This window comes from Myodes glareolus, chromosome 23, assembly GCF_982192425.1.
Source record: "Myodes glareolus chromosome 23, mMyoGla1.1, whole genome shotgun sequence".
NCBI lineage: Eukaryota > Metazoa > Chordata > Mammalia > Rodentia > Cricetidae > Myodes > Myodes glareolus.
The window spans coordinates 57407404-57427135 of NC_142048.1; the positions used below are offsets into that span (position 1 = coordinate 57407404).

General features: G+C 47.4%; 1 protein-coding gene across 1 annotated transcript in view; it reads left to right on the forward strand.

The window, feature by feature from the left end:
* The window catches only part of Col4a1 (collagen type IV alpha 1 chain), a 116458-nt gene that overhangs the window by 36541 nt on the left and 60185 nt on the right, over positions 1–19732 (forward strand). Inside the window, exon 2 of the mRNA XM_087900741.1 lies at positions 11839–11904. Coding sequence (XP_087756867.1) covers positions 11839–11904 — 66 coding nt within the window. The remainder of the gene's footprint in view (positions 1–11838; positions 11905–19732) is intronic.

Genomic DNA, 19732 nt, shown 5'->3' on the forward strand with positions numbered 1-19732 from the left:
ACATCTGTAATCTCAGCACTCTGGAGGCTGAGGCTGGAGGATGGCCATCAGTTCAAGGTTGCATAGTGACTTCCTGGCCAGCCTGGGCTACAGAATGAGGCCATATCTCAAAAAACAGGCAAACAAACAAAAAGCAAAAGCAAAAGCAAACTTGCACCACAAAGAGCAGGGGAAGGAAGGAAGCCCAAGGAAGACCGCGGACACTCCGTATTTAACAGACATGTGGATAAGGGGTTTGTAGGATTTCATTTTGTTTCACTTGGGCTTGTCTAATGGCCTCATTCTTTTAAGGGCTTTGAGGTTTTTGGGGGCAGTTCCTAGTACTGTGAAGGGTTAGGAGTGCTTTTTGCAAAGATGGCATTTGGTGGTACACGCAATGCCCCGCTCCCTGGACTGTGTGGAGTCATCCCCAGACCTCAGTGTCTTGGGCTACACCATGTCAATCACACATGTTTTTGTTGGTGACAGTCCAATGGCAGCCTGTGTCTAAATTACCTCCTGTCCAGACCAGGTGCTGGGGAAAGCGTGGTTCCTTTCCTTTCTCCCGTGTGTCCTCAGAATGTTGGATCCAGTCGCTTGAATGCAGGACAGGGCTTGTGCCCCTCTGTGCATTTCGGATTCCTTTAAACAGAATTCCGTTTCCTGGCTCCAACCTTTGCACAGCTGGACTACAGAGGGAGGCCCATCTGCCCTGTGCAGAGCCAGTGACCATCCTCCATGGAAGCCCCAGAGGTTTTATTTAAATAGCTGTGCCTTTCTGCTACAGGACAGGCACAGTCGCTGGGGAAGAAGCAGGAGGAATATCCAGTATTGTTAGGGGCTAAGGTCCGGGCAAGGACCCAGATGCCTCTGTGCTAGCTTCCTTCATTCCAGCCGCCAGCCGTGGTGGGGCCTCTCCCAGAAACCTCACAGGAAGTGGTTCTCAGAAATGCTCTTTGGATGCCAGGACCCTCTGCTCAGATTCTTGTCCCTGCTGTGTAGTGAGAGCACTCAAGACATCCTACTTTTTTTTTCTTTTTTTTAAAAATTTTTGCCAGCATCCTTGTGGCATGCTTCCGTTTTCAAAGTGACTTAAACAGGGCATCTTAGATCTTTCATCCCGTGACCATGAGGTCCTGTGTGATCTGTGAGGAAGTAGAAGGACACTTATTTATGGGTTGGGGACACCTGAAGACTAGGAAGAACGTGATAGAAGACAGAATGACAAGCCCTGGAGTCTGGGGGCAGAAGGGGAGCAAAACCAAGGTTTTCTTTAGGGAATTCAGAATTATGCAACAGTCGTGCATTTGGCTGCACTAGCTGCCTGAGGCACCCATCCCTAGCAGGATGTGATGGGTAGGAGGGGCCTGGAGGCAGCAACCCTGTGTGTATGTGTGTGTGTGTGTGTGTGTGTGTGTGTATGTATGTGTGTGTGTATGTGTGTGTTTGTGCATGTGTATGTATATGTGTCTGTGCCTGCATGTGTGTGTGTGTGTTTGTGGGCGTTCGTGGATCTGTGTGGGGATGGGAGGAGACTGACTTTTCTAATCCCCAGCTGTAAGCATTGCTGGCAGAACACTGAGGTCTAAAGGAGAGTTCTGGGAATTTGAGAAAAAAAATATCTTCTGCCTTTTCTTAGTGATTGGAGTGAAATACACACAACAAAACCTTTACTATTTGAGTCGTTTTGAAGTGTCCAGCTCACTGGTTTTAGGCACATTCACACTGTGTCCCGGCCCTCACAACCACCTGTCCCCGGAGCTCTGCATATCTAGGACAAGAGGTCTTCAGTGATCAGTTCTGGGTCTGCCCTTAGTGAACTAGTTACGGTGATGAAGGCAGATAGAGTGTGGGTACTGGGGAAGTGTCCCTGACTCCAGAGTCTTTGGGGGAGCGACAGGTTGTGGGCAGCATGCTAGCCACCAGGCAACCCTGCCCAGGGTGAAGGGACTTTGTTCAGGTTTCAGTCACTGAAAACTGTGGCTGATTCCGAGAGCTAGAACAGAGACCCCAGGCTATTAAACACGGTACGGACAAGCAGACTGATTTTTCTTTTTAATATTCAAAGTTTATTTTGTGATCTAAACTTATTTTTTAAAGAACCACCCATCTCAACTTGATTTGCGGGTTGCATTCATTTGATTCAGATTTGCTAACCACCGTTCACTAAGATCTTCAAGATGTTAGTATGTTCTGTATAAATGCTTTACATTTGACATTGTGTTTTTATTTTCGACCTTGACTTTTTATCTATTGATCTGCTAAAATGGACCTCAGTAGAACCTGGGATTTAAGTGTTTAAGAATGTAAATGAGGGGTAAAAACAGTTGTATATATTTTTTTTTTAATCACTGGAGTTAAGAACCAGGGAACGGGGCATAGCTCTGTTCCCTAGTAAGCTCTAATGTGGGAGTCAGAGCCGTTGACTGAAGAGCTATTCTAGTCCATATTTACTTTCATAATAAATTATGAATGATTTAGCTCTGGTAAATATTTTTCTTAACTTCTCTTGGAAATGGCAGGCTTTTCGATGCCACAACATGATTCTATAGTTACATAGCGTCATTTTGCCGATGAATCCGCCTGTTTGTCCTCGAGGGAGCTGCTGAGAGTCCGTGTGGGTTTCTTATGTCTCGGGAGAATTCCTCTGTCCTGGGGTTCCCAAGGACCTCTCCATGCCCCTGTTCAGCTGACTGAGGAAGCCCCACAGGTACCACATGACACCATCAACCCCAGCACTAATATCCTAGCGGCACACTGTGGAAACCACAGCTCTGACCGAGGGCGGTTGCTTCTCTGCTGTGGTTTCTTCCCTCATTTTTCTTGTCTGACCATAAATGTGCAATGGTTTAGGTAGGTCTTTCCAAAGTGCCATTTATGGTCTACACAGTAGCAGTTGGGGTGCACCAACCATTACCATCCATATACTTAAGAAGGTCTTAGTCCCAAGTTGCTCACATTGACATGTGCCCGAGAAGCATGTCACCCAGATATCTTCCAGATGGGTCTCCACTACTTGTCAAGTGCTGCGCCCATGCGCACCATCTTTGCAGGTGTTTGGGACTCGGTGGCGCTCGTTACACGCACTCTCTGTTTGCGTTTTTGTCTGGGCTTTCAAGCACAGTTTTAAGGACACAAATCAGATGATGTTATCCTCAGCCAGTGATGTTTCCAAGGTGACGCCTCTGGCTTTGTGTTTTAGCATTGCATTTTTAGCAGCTGTCACATGTAAAGAGTGAAACTCTCCTGTTTCTTTGCAAAACTACTCTACAAGGAAGCCTGGACAAGAGTGCTGTTACATTGGAATTGGTTCCTGGTTGTGTGGGATTAGTCTAACCACGCCATTTTCTACCATATGCCACATCCCAGACAAGCAAGGTGAACAGCTTTGATGGCTATAGATAAGGACATTTTGCAGGATCTCTGGGATTGGAAAGTGGCAGGTCTTGAACCAACAAGATCGTCTACTTGTACAGGGTGAGATTTTGCTCCACAAAAAGGAGCAACCCTTTGCTGTCCTCTGGATTTCCTGTCCTGGATGGGGACACTCACGTCAGAACGGCAATGACACTACCCACATGGCCAGACCATCACTGCTAGGCCCTCCTGATCGGTCCTTTGTTGGGTTCTGCCTCTCATAAAATGGGCTTTCTTATCACCGTATTTAGTTCATATTACTTCTTCCTGTTGGCTTGCCAGCCTCGGCTTGGAGTTCTCTGATCCTGTTATCTCCATGAATAATATACAGGTGCCCTGTGGGTCACAAGCATTGTCATCCACAAAGGCCGTTCACTTCTGCCTTCCTTTTCAAAGATCGTGTGTGGTTGGCCCCTGAGGTGTTAGTTTCACAGACATTCTTCTCCTCCCTCTTGACAGGAGGGGCAGGACTCCTGTTCACAGGCTCTCCCTCAGAGAGAGGGTGAGCGAGTGTGTTGCAGATCAGGCAACAATCTGTGACTCTCCTCTATCTATCTTCATTTGTTGGAGTTCAGGTTGGCAGGATGGACGGCTATGAAGCTTTAGAATTAGACACTGAACCAGTATGACTCCATGCATAAAAGTATATATTTTTTCCTCGCATAAATAAATATAACCATGAATTAAATAAGTCTTAATTATGAGGAGAGTGTAAGCTATGCTGTATGGCAAGCAGGATGAAAAATTATCCATGAATTTGATGACAGTGGAATCATTAATTGACAGTAGAATTTCCACAGAAGAAAATGAAACCCTTTATCATCTGTTGCGAAATAAAATGCGCCACGGGCTTGTTGGTTTCTCCCTCTCTTCCCCTCCCCCCTCTACACCCCAGAGTAGAAGATGGTGTGATATCGGCAGTGGTTTAAAATGTTTGGTTGTCCAGTGAAAGACAGTGCGGTCCTCCAGCCACTGGCTTCACGAAACCCTCCTTTTGAGGGTTTCAGATTCCTGAAATATCCTCCTGAGGCAGGCTTTCTCCTTTCCCCCTTCCAGTTTGCTACAAACCCAAGGCTCCTTAAAGGCTCAGCCAATGGAATGCGGAAGGATAAATAAACCACTACCTCTGCTCACTCCCACTGTGTGTGAAGCAAGCCCTTTGGCTCTGCTGCTGTTACCTGTGGGACCCTCAGGTGTCGAAAGATGGCCCTGCTGATGGGTAATCTTTATTCTGTACGGAGCTATAGAGTGTCGCGTCAAACCAGGCCTTGGGCTTGGAATGGTTCCTGTAATGTAAGAATGCACAGCATACACTTTGGGTCACGGAGGGAAAGACACCAGGAATTCCCCAAGAGCCCCCAGATTCCCCAGATTCCACATGGGATCCAGTTAGGGACTTCTCTGAAGGTACCATGTGGTGGGATTTGACCTGGGGGTCAGATGTAAGAGAGATGTCTGAATTCAGGGGGGTGAGGCTGGGGAGGAAGCTAGAGTTCTGGGGGGAGCAAAGAAGAGAGAGATGAGGGAGAACTGTGGAGAGGAAGGAGGAAAGAAGGATGGGAACAAGCTTGGGTGTACAGATTGCCACCTCACGGAGGGAGTGAGTTTCCCAAAGATGGAGGAGAGAGACGTCCGCCATCTCTTCCTGCCTGCCTGTGTAGAACCAGCTCTTTCTTAAAGGACAGCCGGAATATCTGTGTGGCCAGGCTTGTGTTGATGGTCTTTGAGAGGCCAATGGCTATGGGATCAGGTGAGGAAGAGAGAGAGAGTCTGACCTCATGGGGCAGTGAGAACAGCGTGTGGGGGATGTGGAAGGTGGGCTTGTGTGAGCATGCTGAAGGAAGAGCTCTGTCTGAAGGTGGGGACTGACCCAGCCCAGTTCCCTGTCACTGGTCAGAGACTCAACCATCACTGGATGAATCACTCTAGGTCATGTCCACCACGGGTCCCAGCAGATGTTCGGAGCCCACCAGCTCATCATACGTGGAGCCGTGTGATGGCCAGCATCACATGACAACTGATTATAGTCACATCTGTCTGCAGCTGGAGATGGAACTCTTGGCCATCATTATTCATTCCCTCTGGGGCGTCCTCTTCCCCAGGAAGAACATTGGATGTCCGCCCCCATCCAGTGGGAGGGAGAGAGGAAACTCAGGGAAAAATGAGTCAACGGAGTTGCACTGAGGAAAATGGGACAAGAAGTGTAGTCACATGCTAGTCACATGCTGGCCGTCCTCGAAGCCAAGCCTACACCCTCGTTTCCACAGTGCGGTGGCGGTGGGAACCCACATGGGTTCTGCAACTCGGTTTCAAATGAGAACCAGATGGAGCAGGGATCGCACAGGCGAAGCCTTAGTCATATTATTGGGGGGGGGGGGAGAAGGCGCTGAGCATTAGAAACTCAGTCGGCTTGCTAGTTTTTAATTTTATTTTTGCCAAGAATGTATCAACGCTTGTAGTTGTTGTCAAACTAGAGCCGAGTTGTTTGTAAGTTCTCAGGGCAGTGTCGGCTGCTCTGTGCTGGCCTTCCGTTATTAAAGGAGACAGAGTAGTGTTTTACTGCACTCTAACATTTTGCTGAGTTTAGTAAAATGATATTTTACTAAATTATCCTTTAATTGAATGAAGAAATAAAGAATGTTTTTCATATCTCTGGAGGGTGGTTTCTGTCTTAAATAAGCAAAACTAAATGACAGAATACTGCAGTAAGGGGAAGCGGAGGTGGACACAATTTTATTGGGCTGCAAGGGACAACCTTTTACCTTTCAATCTACCAGGTGTATTTTTGGAAGTTCAAAAATGCTGTGCAAATGTCAGCTCTTTCATTGGTTTGTGCTTTGGGGTGGCAGGAGAGAACTTTGAGCTTCCTAAGCTAAGCACACACTATGCCAATGACTTATACTCCTGACCCTCTTTTGGCTTTTTATTTTGGGACAGAGTCTCCCTAAATTGTCCAGTTTGATTTTGAGTTTCACTGTTGTAGCCCAGGCATACTCTGAACTTGGGATCCTTCTTCCCCGGCCTCCCGATTAGACGGGACCAGAAGCTTGTGTCATCAGATCTGGCTCAAATCTAATCTCTTAAGTGATTATTATGAATGCTGTGGTAGCTGACTTATATTGTGATATCTATTTAGATATTCATTTTCTAATCCTGTGCACAGTTGAGGATAAAATCCATGGCCATTTCCAGTTTTGTGTAAGATTGTACCCCCGACCCTCCCACCCACAGCATACGAAGGCCCTGCTTTCTGCTAGGTTCCCTTCATTTACTTTTAATTCTGCTCCAGTAGTTCTGAAATACATTCCCTCCTTTATATATTTCTTAGACCCCTGAGGAAGTGCCGTGACAGGAAGTGCAGTAGGCTAGCTGCCCCTGCCCCCCCCCCCATGAATACTTTGACATTTTGCGCAGGACAGGGAATGTGGGAAGGAATCTGAAAGATAAGCTGTTTGGGCTTGGCAGAGCTCCACATGGCCCTATTTGGTGGGATGCGGAACACATAAAAATTGTTCAAGCGGGGATGTTGAATGTCCACTGCCATCAGAAGCAAAGGGCCAGCTCATCCTGTGTGCTCCTTCCAAGCCTTGCGCAGATGGCACACAGGTTACAGTTAGCGGGTCTGTGGGGCAGACCATCCATCCCTCTGCACAGCTGGCATGTGTGTTGATACAGCAAACATGTTGCCACTTGTCTGCCATGTGGAGTGTCTGTGATGTTAAGAAGGGTTTCTTGGTGTCTTCAGCTTGGGGACAACCTAGAAGAGCCTTCATTCCCCTGAAGTTCTTTGGCATCTTCTTCTTTGGCAGGGACAGTGTGCGCTGTGAAGTCACTGTGTGCTTTCAGCCTTGCGTATTTGACACCATTAAGGTTGCTGGGTCTACTTTCTGGAAACCTTAATGGGAATGCGAGAGAAAGTTTTACTAATGCAAATGGTTTTCACCTGTCCCGAGAGGTTTGCAGGGCTACCCAAGGAATATGAAAGGTATTTATCTGGGGATTACTTCGTAGGCCTTCTGCATTCCTTGACTATTGTGCCTTCTGCTTCTGTTTAACGCTGTCTCTGCTGTTGAAGTTTGTGTATGCCCACATCTGAAGGGTGACAAATGGGGACTGGCTACGCTTTTGTTACTGTGACCAAATACCCAACAGGAACCAACTTACAGAGAGCAAGGGCTTATTTTCGTGCACAGTTCCAAGAGACAGTCCATTCTGGAGACAGCATGGCAGCTGATGGCTCCACAGAGACAGGAGCATAGAGGTGGGACTCTTCACATTCTGGTGGATCGAGAAATAGACAGACAGAAGCAGAACGGAGCTGTGAAACCTCCAGGTCCACTCCTAGCAATCCACTTCCCTCATGAAGGACCTGCCTTCCAAGGACCCCATGCCCTACGGAAACAGCGCCACCAACCAGGGACCAAGTATTCCCATACCTGAGAACAAGGGAGATCTTCAGACCACAACCCAGAGCACTGGAAACAGGTTTTGCTCTCCAGCTTCCACGTGGACAGTTTTTCACATTCTTGTTCTGGGCTGCAGGACGTGTCTGGCGGGAGGTGACAGACAGGGCTTTCAGGAGGGATGCGGTTTTTGTTCGGTTCCCTCCCGTTTTGAGCATGTCTGTTCCCAGACCCAACACATGTATCTTTATTTGCCTAGAAAATCTTTATCCTTTTTTAGACACACAGGAAATCTTATTACCAAATTCTGATCCCCAGAAATCACCGAAGAAGAATCGACTGTTCTAATAACATCTAAATCACAATATACTTTTCAGAAAGAAAGAGGAGGGAGAGGAGGAGGTTTGGAGGTGAGAAGTTGAGGTTGAGACGCGGTCTCTCTCAGTAAAGCACAGCTGTTTTTAGTTGAGACCCCTCTGTGATGCTTGTCCCTGGGTACCTGGGTTATCTTGTTTGTGGATGGCCAACTTCTGTGAGAGAGAGGCCAAGTCTCACATGGGTTATCCTTTGACATTATTCAGCCACATTCCAGGGCTTCAAGTGGGCAGCGTTCCTGACCAACTTCCTCCTGCCGGCATCTCATGGGAAGACAGAGCAGGATTAAGTCTAATTGACCCTTGGAGGGGAAGGGACTGTGCAATTCACAGAATGTTCCAGTTCCTCCCGTTCTAGAATCTGAAACAGATGGGCTTGGGAGCTGGTGCATGTGGCCCAATGTGCTCCAGACACGGAGAAGAATGAGCAGGACCTCATAAGGTCCCTCAGATCCGGAGCCAAGGGGGCACTGTTGGGCTCACAAGCCACATACATCTTTTCGTTGTGCTGAGGGGCCTCAGGAAGTCATGAAGTTTGTGACACCACCCTTAACACGAGACGTTCCTGATAACCTTGAATCTATGAAAGCCACAGAGTCATGGGCCCCTTGCAAGCCTGACATGTTGCCATGCATGGATAAGACTGTGTGAACAAGGCTTTTGCTTCAATTAGTTATTTCAGAAATAAATGCCAACACTGACTGAAAGGGAACCTCGGGGTACAATGTGTATTGGCTTTAAGTCTATGCCCTGGAATTGCAGCAGAATAGCCAGCCCCCTGTGTCCGGTGAAAGCCAGCTAGGCCGCTTCATAAAAACGGAAATCATTAAGGACCAGAATAGTGACATTTCAGACTAAAAATCTTGTTTAACAAACCAAACAAGCATCACATGATGGGTGGCTGTTTTTTCTAAAACTTGATGGTTGTTTTCAATCAAGTCAATTACATAAGATGCAAGGCCACCCAGAATACAGCACAGTGTGGTCTCTAACTGGTCTCTTTGTGGGTTTGGTGGTGTTTACCTGCAATCCCAGCACCAAGAAGGTTGAGGTAGAGTATTTAGAGCTCCAGGCTAGCCTGATTATACAGAGAGAGACCATGTCTCAACCTTAACTTCTCACCTCCAAGCCTCCTCCTTCTCTTACCCCTCCTTATTCTTTTTTTTCCCCTGAAAAACATAGAGTAATTTAGATGCTATTAGCATGGTCAGTTCTCCTGAATTGCTTTTTAGGGACCAGAATTTGGTAATGAGATTTCCTGTGTCTCCAAAAAATATAAAAATTTTCTATGTGAATAGAGAGATACATGTGTTAGATCTGGGATGAGATATTTTTGTGTAATGTAGAGTCTAGGCTGTGAGGAAAGGGCCCTCTACTTCTTTGGTTTAGTTTTTTGATTCTGTCAAGAGTTCTTAAGACCTGATGTAGGTTCCAGACAAGATGCCTATCAGTTACCCACTTGACTTTCACCATCTCTGCCCAGGGTGAGGGTTGGGGTGTCCCCTGTGCGCTAGCTGTAGGAACAACTCTGGGAGATTTGATTTGATGAACTCCTTTCAGAGTGAAAGGAGCTGAGCTTCCCAGATGGCAGCAGCATTTCAGACAGGAAGACCCCAGCCTCATCACATCAGCGTCTTTGGCTTGTCTTCGAATGTGGTGTTTCATAGGAACTACCATTGTGTTTCACATAGAAATTCTGGTAACCTCAAGCTGTTGTTGACCCTCTGTTAAGTGTGGGTGACTGGGAGCCAAGTCTCACATGAACCCTGCAGTCTCCTGCCTGGTTAATTTCTCTGGGTGAAATCAATGGGGACAGGATGAGACTAAGCAGAATTTAATGAGTGGGGTGAACTGCCCTTGCTTCAAAGCCACAAGGTGTGAGGAATGGCAGATCTCAGGGATCTCAGGGAGGAGGATGGCCTGCCACCGTTGGGACTTGGAGTTGCCTGCCTCCTGGTGTCCATGATGCTGGAGCTGAGATAGACTCAACAAAGGGTGACGTGCCACCGGTTCATTAATTAGTAACATCCTCTATTCCTGCAGGCTTTGTTACCCAAGTAAGTTTTGGATAAAACAGCTCCACACTATGCTCAGGCTGTAGCTAAAGGTTCAGGGTGTCCCAGAGTAAATCAGCATGTCATGGGACTCAGGTGGTCAGAGGCAGGGACAATTAAGGTAGCCTGTCTGTGGAGTCCCTTGGTGTTTTCTCTGTATGCTCTGAACGGTCTTTCTTCAGTTCAGGCTGAAGACTTAGCCCTGGTGGCAACGGAAATCCACATTCAGAAGCAGACAGAGCACAGGGAGCCATCTGAAATGTCAGGAGGGCCATGAGAGTACACGCTGAAATAGCCGGGCTGTGAGTCAGCTTGAGGAACAGATCTTGACCGCTGGGCTTTACTTGGATGGCTGTCAAGTGTCCCCATCTCCAAAATATAAAATTAAGAACAGCTCCCTGTCTTGGAGGCACTTGTTCAGCTTTAACTCATAAAATAAGTGTCTCCAGATGGGGTTGTTTTGGGCAGAGGATCTCCATGGTGATGCAGCCTCAAGGATGCCGTTAAAAATATAGGCTTCTCGTGAGCCAGGAACTATTAATAGCATACTTTTATTTTGAGGGATCGGTTGCCACCTGAAGCAGACTATGGGTCTAAATTTTATTTCTGAACTGACACAGTGTCTTTAATAAAGCTTGCTGAATGGTACACTCTGTAGCCTCTCCACCCCCTTTAGCCCCAGGCTGCTGTCTATAATGGTTTAAAACTTGGATTGTGCCAGGGGCGTTGTAAAGTGTGGCGTGTATGTCTTTTCTTCTGTTGGCCAATTCATGCCCTGGATGCTGGGCTGGGTTCTGATTTCGATCTCATCTTAGCCTGCTAACATTGAACCGCTTCCTTTCGTCTCCGTACCTGTGGGATGGAGGTGCTTTTGAGATGTGATGATTACCGACTTCTCACTGGGCATCTGAACGCGTGCCTCTCTCCAGCTCTTCTTGATGTGTATTAGCAGACAGCAACAAAATGTGTTTTGCAATAGAGTGTTCTTTAATATCCAGGCTTTCATTGAATTTGAACACCCGGGCTTGAAGACCAGCTCACTCACTGACGATTCTTTCTCTAGTCTCTTGCACACCTCTAAGTCCCTGCAAACACAAGGGCCAAGCAGAACCCATTTTATGGAGCCCTTGCTCTTAGGTGTGAAACTCCTAATTTCTTTGCCTTGCAATACTGTTCACATAATCCCCAGGTGAGCCCATTTCTAACAGACAAAAGACAAGCAGTCTAGTGACATGCGTCATTGAGTCCAAGGCTCTCAGGGTTTCTCTATGGAGCGTGATTCATCCCTAATCACCTTCAGGCTCTCGAGCTGCTGGGTCTCACGAATGGTGATCGCTGGGACTTGCCTCACAACTGGGTGAAGATGCTGGTGCCTGCCATAATTCAGATCTTTTTAAAAGTGACATTTATTTATTTACGATGGGTGGAGTTGTGTGCATGTGCCGGGGCGCTCATGTGGCAATCAGGACAACTTGTCAAAGTGGGTGCTGTCCTTCCACTGTGTGGGTCCTGGGGGCTTGGACCCCAGCAGTTGGGCTTGGTGACGAGTGCCTTTGTCCTCTGGCCCACCGTACTTTGACCTCCTGTTTAAACTTGCTGTCTTTCTTTCAGGGTGACTACGGCTGTGGCGGCTCTGGCTGTGGGAAATGTGACTGTCATGGCGTCAAGGGACAAAAGGTGAGTGGACACATGTCACGATCTTTTTCTGAATGCTGTCCCTTCCCCCAAATCATGAGACTAATGCGATGATCGGCAGCCCAGGGCCAACCTCCTTCCTGCTTTCTCTGTCTCTCCGAGCAGCACAAGGGAAGCAAAGTGTTTAACAATGTTCTGAGCAATGTTGTCCTCATAGCAGGTGCTCTCTGGGCATCATCGTAATCGGTGGCAGTGAGCGCGGAGAGTCCAGATAGCCACCCCGTGCTGGCTGTAGAGGAGCCAGGATGCCGGCACGGTATCTTTGTACTCAGTGGTCCTCCTTGGAATTGATGGATAAGGGTTAAATTTAGCCCCCCCCCCCTTTTTTTCTGGAAAAGTAAAATTTCTATATGCTTTGAAGGCTTTCTATTCAAATTAATATTTTTAAAACAAATTTATCACTGTTTATATACTTGTCTAGATTTATTACTTGTTGTTTCTCAAATGTAAAACGCCGAACATTTTATCCGAACAAGCCCTCTACCCTCTTACTTAAGAATCATGGATCTAGAAAAAGGTATTTTTTTTTCTTTTGGTGGACCAAACTCTCCTTTTACTTTTTAAATATGACTCCATTTATTATTTGACAATTTCATACATGTATATAATGTAGCTTGCTGATATTCACTCCAAATTTTCTTTTTCCATCACCCCTCAGACTGCACAGTAGAAGTCTGGTGCCTGTGGTCATGGGTCCTAAATGACACACAAACGTCTTCAGTTCCCAAGGGCATCCCTTTGATAGTCTAAAGTATACACACATTAAATTCATTTTGGTTTGTTGTTCTTAGAAATAGGATGGGAGCAACACAGAACACACACACGAGAGAGAGAGAGAGAGCGAGAAAGAGAGAGAGAGAGAGAGCAATAGTGGGAGAGAATGTCCAAGCCTGAGAAAGGTTGCGGTTAGTTTCTGAGATGGACGTGCTTTCTGGTGTCCCCCGAGGAACATTCAGATAGTCCCTTCTGTGGTAACTGGACTACTTGGGGCCAATGGTCACATTGCTTTGTGCTGTGTCAGACTCTCCCTGGAGACGGGATTAGCAGACTTTGTCTTCCATTCCTGAGGTAGATCTGACCACTGTCATCATGCAGTCAGTACAATGCCAGACAACCTGCCATTTGGCTCTCACTGACTTTCAGAGTCGGCCTGAATGGTTTATTTTCTCAGCTGCCTGGATGATCTCTCTTTACTCAAGTTAGGTAACTGATTTGGCCTGCGTACAGTGGCTTTGTGTCCTCAGGGCTGGCCTTGTTGGGAATGCTATCTTAAACTGATAGGGCCTGGATATTCTTGCTTGATAAGGTATCCCTCTCCTAGCCCTTGGGGTGGTAGAGGCACCCCAGGGTCTGGCATCTGCTTCAGGCCTGCACGTTAAGCGTGCATGCATTGCTGGAACAGGGCTTGCTTAAGAAGCCTTTCTAGTCCCTCGACCAATGCAGTCCTCATTTATATAGAGAGAGCTACCTCTGTTTCTCACCCTATAATGTCCAGAGAAGGAGCCTGTGTTAAACTAGCAGGTAAGAGGCTGCTCCTCTACAAAAATTCCCAAGCAAGAGGCCAGATTCTAGAAGCGGTGGAGAATATACATCACTGTCCTGACAAGGGAGTACCTTGTGGTCAGGAGCAAAATGGAACAGCTTCCCTGGTGAAGCAGTATTAGGGCCACCTGGCCTGTTTGCATATCAGTTAGTCTCCGTTGTCACACACAGGTGGAAAGACTTGTTAATTTATTTTCATTACTCACCGGAAACTGCCTGTGCCCAGTGGGTGAACACTACCATAGAAACGCTTTTGTCTTTCTGCCTAGGGATTCATGCAAGGGGCCTTCCTGCAATCCTGGGTGCACAGAGAGTCTTGATTAAGTTATGCCGGTATCCCGTATCTTCACAGACGACTTTAACCCAGCGGTTACCCAGACCCTTGCCAAAGCTGTGGGAGGAAACACATTACCCTGTCGCTACTCATTACGCTGCCTCTGATTCATGACCCCTCTCCACATGCTTAGTCTGTGCTGCGGAGCTAGTGTCATCATGGAGAATGCTCCCTCTCTCTGCTGTCTCTCTGTCCAACGTACATGCGGTATCCGGACCGAATGGGCCGGCCTGGGAGCAATTTTTCTACTTCTACCTTGGAAATCTGGGAAGCATTTGGTGTAGTGTTTGAGGCGAGCTTGCACAGGACAGCTTTTTCCTTAGTGGGCAGATGTCTTGTGGCTTGACTAGCCACTGAGCCCCTGTGGATGTCTGATTCAGTTGCTCAGGTCCTCTGTTTGACTTAACAGATATCTTCACACAGATAAGAACTGTTGCTCACAGGCAGTAGAGCTAGGCTTAGGTGTGTCAGAGTAGAAAAGAGGAGAGGCTGGGTTTCCACATCCACACCAGCTCATGCATGATGCTGAACAGTTTTTCATGTGTTACCATGACACTTGTCGTGGAAGAAAACAGCTACTGTGGATTCTTGACTTGGTCACTACATTTTGAGTGTGACAATTGTGTGTGCCTGTGTAGGTCCGTGTGTGTTTAGGGATGTCTTGCAGCTTCCTTGGTCTTTACACACTTAGTGTGGGGAGCACACTGCTCCATCTGTGACAAAGAGAGATGCCCCTGGATATATCTAAGTATGTCTTAGGAAGGGGGATCAAGACCTACTGGGTTAACCCAGTCTTGACAGCTGCTAGTCGGAGCCCTGGGGGGTTTCTTTTGCAATGTCAGGGCATCTTCAAGATCTATGCTGCCCTCTGAGCTGATAATGGTGGGAAGAGTGTCTGGACGATAGCTGAGAAGTCAGCTTGCTCCCCTAGGTTGTAGGCAGCCCTTTCAGGTCCTGTTTGGCAAACAGACCACAGGGGGTCATGCTGTGACAGGGAGCTGGCCAGGTAGGCCCTGTGTCTGTGGTTCAGTTTCTCCCCTGAGAGCCCGGTTGTGGGGGTCCTGCCCAGAGCGATAGCATTCAGTTGATCTTGGAAAAGTTTGTTCCTTACACCAAGGCAATCAGTTTAGGGTGGGCCTAGAGGTGCAGAGATGCACCCCTTTCTCAGTGAGAATTCCCATAAAAAACACCGGCACACAGGTGATCTGGAAGGGAATTCATGGCTCTGGTTAAAAACCAGTGAGTGACCCCTCATTACCCATTGGGCATGCCGCCTCCTCTGCTTCCCCTGGCAACAAATGTGGCCTTATCATATATGCAGGCAGGACCCAAGTGTAAGACCATGGCCACGACCTTCTTCCAACTCCCGGGGAAGACGCGCTGTCCCTGTTCTGCAGGCTCCTTAGAGTTCAGGTGGGCTTGCCTCTGCCTGTCTAGGGGAGTGTGATACTGGTCAGTTTGTGTTTGGTTGTGTCTCTTCTGGTTGCTCAGAGAATAGTGTCTAAAGCCATGCAACATAGGAGCGAAGACCTCTCCACAAGGAGCGCTCACTCTATTCTCAGCCGACCCTAAGAAGAGAGGTGGAATTTTCCATCCTTTCAAATCTAAGTGCTGTTTTGCATTGCCTGTCTCCCGTCCCTTCAGGGCCAGAGGTTGCCATGCCTCCTGTCTCAGAACCGGAAATTCTCTGACTCCAAGAGCGCCGTGGCTTGCATTCTAGTCATTTTTGGGCTATGCTGTGATGATCAGAAAAAAATCCCTCAGGCCATAACATCACTGTTAAGATCCAGGACTCTTCCTTTGCTGCATCACAAACACAGGCTGCGCTCTGAGTCATCGTTAGTTCGGAGGTGACATTCTTTTCTGAGGCAAGCATTACACTTTATCGGTATTTTTGGAGAATTCAGTAATCTTCCACTTATAAACGTATTCATTTTTGTTGATTTTTTTTTTAAAAAAGAAAACCTTTCAGCCATGATTTTGTTGTGAAATCTAAATGTAAAAACATAATATTTTTATGTATTTTGCTTTACATACGGGTTAGTGGCTCTCTTTATATTCCTTGTTATTCTTTGTGTCTGTGCATAACTGAATAAACCGAGACCCTTAAGGGTGACAGAACAAGATTACCTTTTTATGGGTAATAGAGATTTGTAAATTTATTTCCCATAAATTAAGCTACACCAAGTATATTGTTTAAACGTTAGAAGAAGCCCATTGCTTCCCAGGCAATACATTCTTTTGTGTAGCTGATGAAAGATTTTTGTGAAGACTCTTCGAAACTCTGAGCCAGTTAACTGATTTGAATAAGCAACAGGTCATTTATAAGAGTAAGTAAATTGACTAAATACTTTCTTTGAAAAGATGCTTCATTGAATTTCTATTAGTAGAATCTAGTTTGTTTCAAAAATAATCTAGTTTTGTTTTTTTCATTTTTTAAAAATTTTCATTGCACGAAATATATAAAGTCAAGCTGCACGAAAGAAATGCTACTCACTGTAAAATATTCAAAGACTTTCTTACTAGGTCCAAGGCTAGTAAGTGCCCTGAGTGTCTCTAAGATTGTCCCTAGCGTTTTTGAGCCTGACAGGACATCTTTTTGTTTATCAGTGTTCAGAACAGTCTGGAGGCAATGCATCCTGTGTAGAGTTTCCCCAGATGTGGTCTTTACACTACCTGTAGGATGTCATTCCATGTCCTTTGGTTCAGAAAGGTTCCAAGGACAGTTTGGGAAATGAGCAAAACCCACATTTTTGACGCAGGTGGCTCAGAACTCTGCTGTGGGTTCCTCCATCTCACAAGGCGTGGCTTTTATCAGGTTGCTCAGACCAACATGTAACCAGAGCTAGCATGATTCCCGCCCCAGAGGAGTGTGCCCACGTGACATGGCGGCAGTGCCAGTATTTTTAGATTCGGGATAAGTGTGAGGAACATTCACTTGCTGGTTCAACTCATGGCAGGTTCACAGACTACAGACCAGCCACACACCCAGCTAAGCTCCTCCATTTAGACAAAGATGGAGACCAAGCCACCAGCTCCCAGGACCCAGGCTGAGAGACATCAGACTGCTTGTCAATCCTGGAGGAAGTGTGAGCCTGGGCATGCTTGGGAGGCCTTTCTGGAAGCTTCGGTCATTCACTTCTAGTTTATCTATGATTTTGGCAGTCATTTCCAGAATGGTTATTCTGTGGCTTCCAGGAGAAGCTGGTTCCCGTATCCGATGTCCCAGCTTCCCTGAACACTCAGTGTTCTTCTGTTGCTAAGCCCTCTTCCTGCCGAGCATCTCCATCCGAGTGCCGCCCAGGCTCCGCTCCCTTGCCAGCACTAGGTATCATGACAGGGGGTGCTGTGTGAAATGTCACTGCGTTCTGAGAATGCGGGGCTCTGGGGCTCCATCGTGTCTGGCCCCAGGACTCTGGGCCATGCATGTTTGTCTATAGGCTCTGGGGATGTTCTCTTCCCGTTTGGTGGGTGATATGGGCCAGCATACACTCTTCCTTTTCCATGTGTGTCTGGTGTCTTGTCATGCCAAGATTTTTTCCAGATGTCCCGATTTCCTATTTCCTCACACTGCTCATGAATCATCCTCTGGCTCCCTGATCGTGAGAATCAGCGAGGATTCCCACAGTCACCTACTTTTGTCCTTTTTTTTTGGGGGGGGAGGTGACTTTTAAAAGGATTTTTATAAAAAGTGCTGGAATCCCAGGACACATAGTCACAGTTTGCCACAGGGAAGACGCTAAAAGGGATCCATGCCCGTGTGGGTGTGTCTCATCCTGCCCACTATGTCCTGTTATATCAGTACCCCTTAAGGGACCTGGAGCTGCCCCTGCCACCGCTCACATTCATCTGCCTAGCTCTCAACCTTAGCTCCATGTGCCCCTTGGCCGTGTGCTTCTGAGGCCCTTAGGCTCTGGGTTAACTCTCCACAGCTCTCCACTTGCAGCTGTTTGGAATGTACCCCCTCCAGCACAGCTTGGAACATAGTAAGTGCATTTGGTTCCCATGTTCGGAAACAGCAGCAGGGAATTTAATGCCTTGAAATTAGGTCCAGGGGTTGGCTGGAGATTCTGGCTAAGACGCCCATGGCCCTGAACGTGATATATAGTCCTAGATCTGAAATGTTCAATTTCATGCCTGATTGGAAGTGGGCTTTCCTGGGAGATTGTCCATGGGATTCCATCTGAGAGCCAGTCCTCAGCAGCCTCGTACCCCGTGGCTTCAGCATCCTGGCATTTCACGTGAGGCCGCACTGTGCATGGGCCAGGCGTTTTGCGGCTTTTGTCTTAGCCGTACATGGCCAAGTTACAATGTTTTCTTTTTGTATATGTGAGCCCAGCACAACACTGGCTGATGGGAAAGGAGTCTTTGAAAGGGACAAACCGAGGTTTTTATGTTTTGATTAAAGATCAAAGACCCACCATAAGTCCCAACAAATGAAAACGCCACTGGCTTTCCCTCTTGTGCGTTGGTTGCTGTGGTGGGTATGTAGCTTGCTTCCAGGCAGCCGTCAGGCTGATGATGAAGATGGAGCATGGATGTTGGAAGCTACACCCTTGAAATGACATTAACAGAGCCCCGGGTCCTTGTAAAGTGGTTGGGGCACAGTGGGCAAATAAACAAAGGGAGAATTAGTCAGGGCTAATGAACATGCCAGATGACTTTGAGGAAGTGGTCCCTCTTGTTCTGTTTCCTGTTTGGCAAACCCATTATGATGTCAAAGGTACACCTTAACTCCATGTCTACATATGGCTTAGTGTACCTCCTGGTTAACTATGTGATTTTTGTAATAGTATAATGCTTATCTGACGCCACATTTAATCGACTCGGTTTCTTCCCAAGAAGTTCTGGTGGTGTTTGGGGGCCAATGTCCAAAGCATTGCACCGAGGCTTTCCCCGGCAGCAAGTACCTCAGTAGTATTATCTCCCCGTTAGTCCTGCTGATAGCCTCATCTGCTAGCAGAGGAAGGATACTTTCAGGAGTGGCTGCTGGCTAGGACTTTCTCCCGTCTTTCCTGGGACCACGAAGGCTTGTCCAGTGTCCTGCTGAAGCATGTCACATCTAGAGGTCAGCTCGTGGCTTTGGGTGAGAGGTTCATGACTCTTGAGGTGGCGTGAACTCCAGGGTCTAAATTACGGGGCTCCAGGATTGATTTGGACATGGCTTCCTCTGGAAGATTAACCCACTGATCCAGAACGTTCCCGAGCACTCCAGCCCTCTCTCCCTCTTCCCTCTGAGGGCTCTCTGTGCTCCCGGGGGCACTGGTTACTAAGACAGGCAGCCCTTATCCGAGAGCCGTAGTGAAGGAGCAGTGCTCTGGTAACGATACAGAGATGCTCCAAGCTGGGCACGGTGCTTGGCTCAGAGCAGAACAGCTGGAGAGCTAACAGTGTAAAGTTGATATGGAGTCAATTCAGCTGTGTGCTAACACATGCCTGAAACACAGCAGCCTGCTCAGGCATGACACTCGAGCGGCCTCACGTTGCTTCCCCACTGCTCACCAAGTTCACCCTTGTTGGGGAAGAATACACCTTCAATATGGGAGCTTGTTTTAAAGCAGGACTGCCTTGCTTCACCGTACTGAGTCACGCTGATCTAATCAGACCTTCATTTTATGGGGCCTGAAGACTCTTCTCCCTAGACTGTGCTCTTATTCAGAATGTTGGGATGTTTTCTCCAGAACCATTTCTGCTGGTTTGAGGCATTTTGTAAACAATAATCATGATTCATCCCCATGGGTGATGCGGGCAGTACTCTCCACTGTGTCTCCTGCTGATAAGGATTAGAAGCCCCAGGGGAGTGGTGTCTTGCTCAGAGGTCCTCGTTGCAGAGAGAGGTCCACACTGCCCATTCCTGGACCACACACAGCCCTGGGAACAGACTGGTGCAGACAGCATCCCATAGCCTAGTTCAGGAGGGCGCCCTCCTCCTGG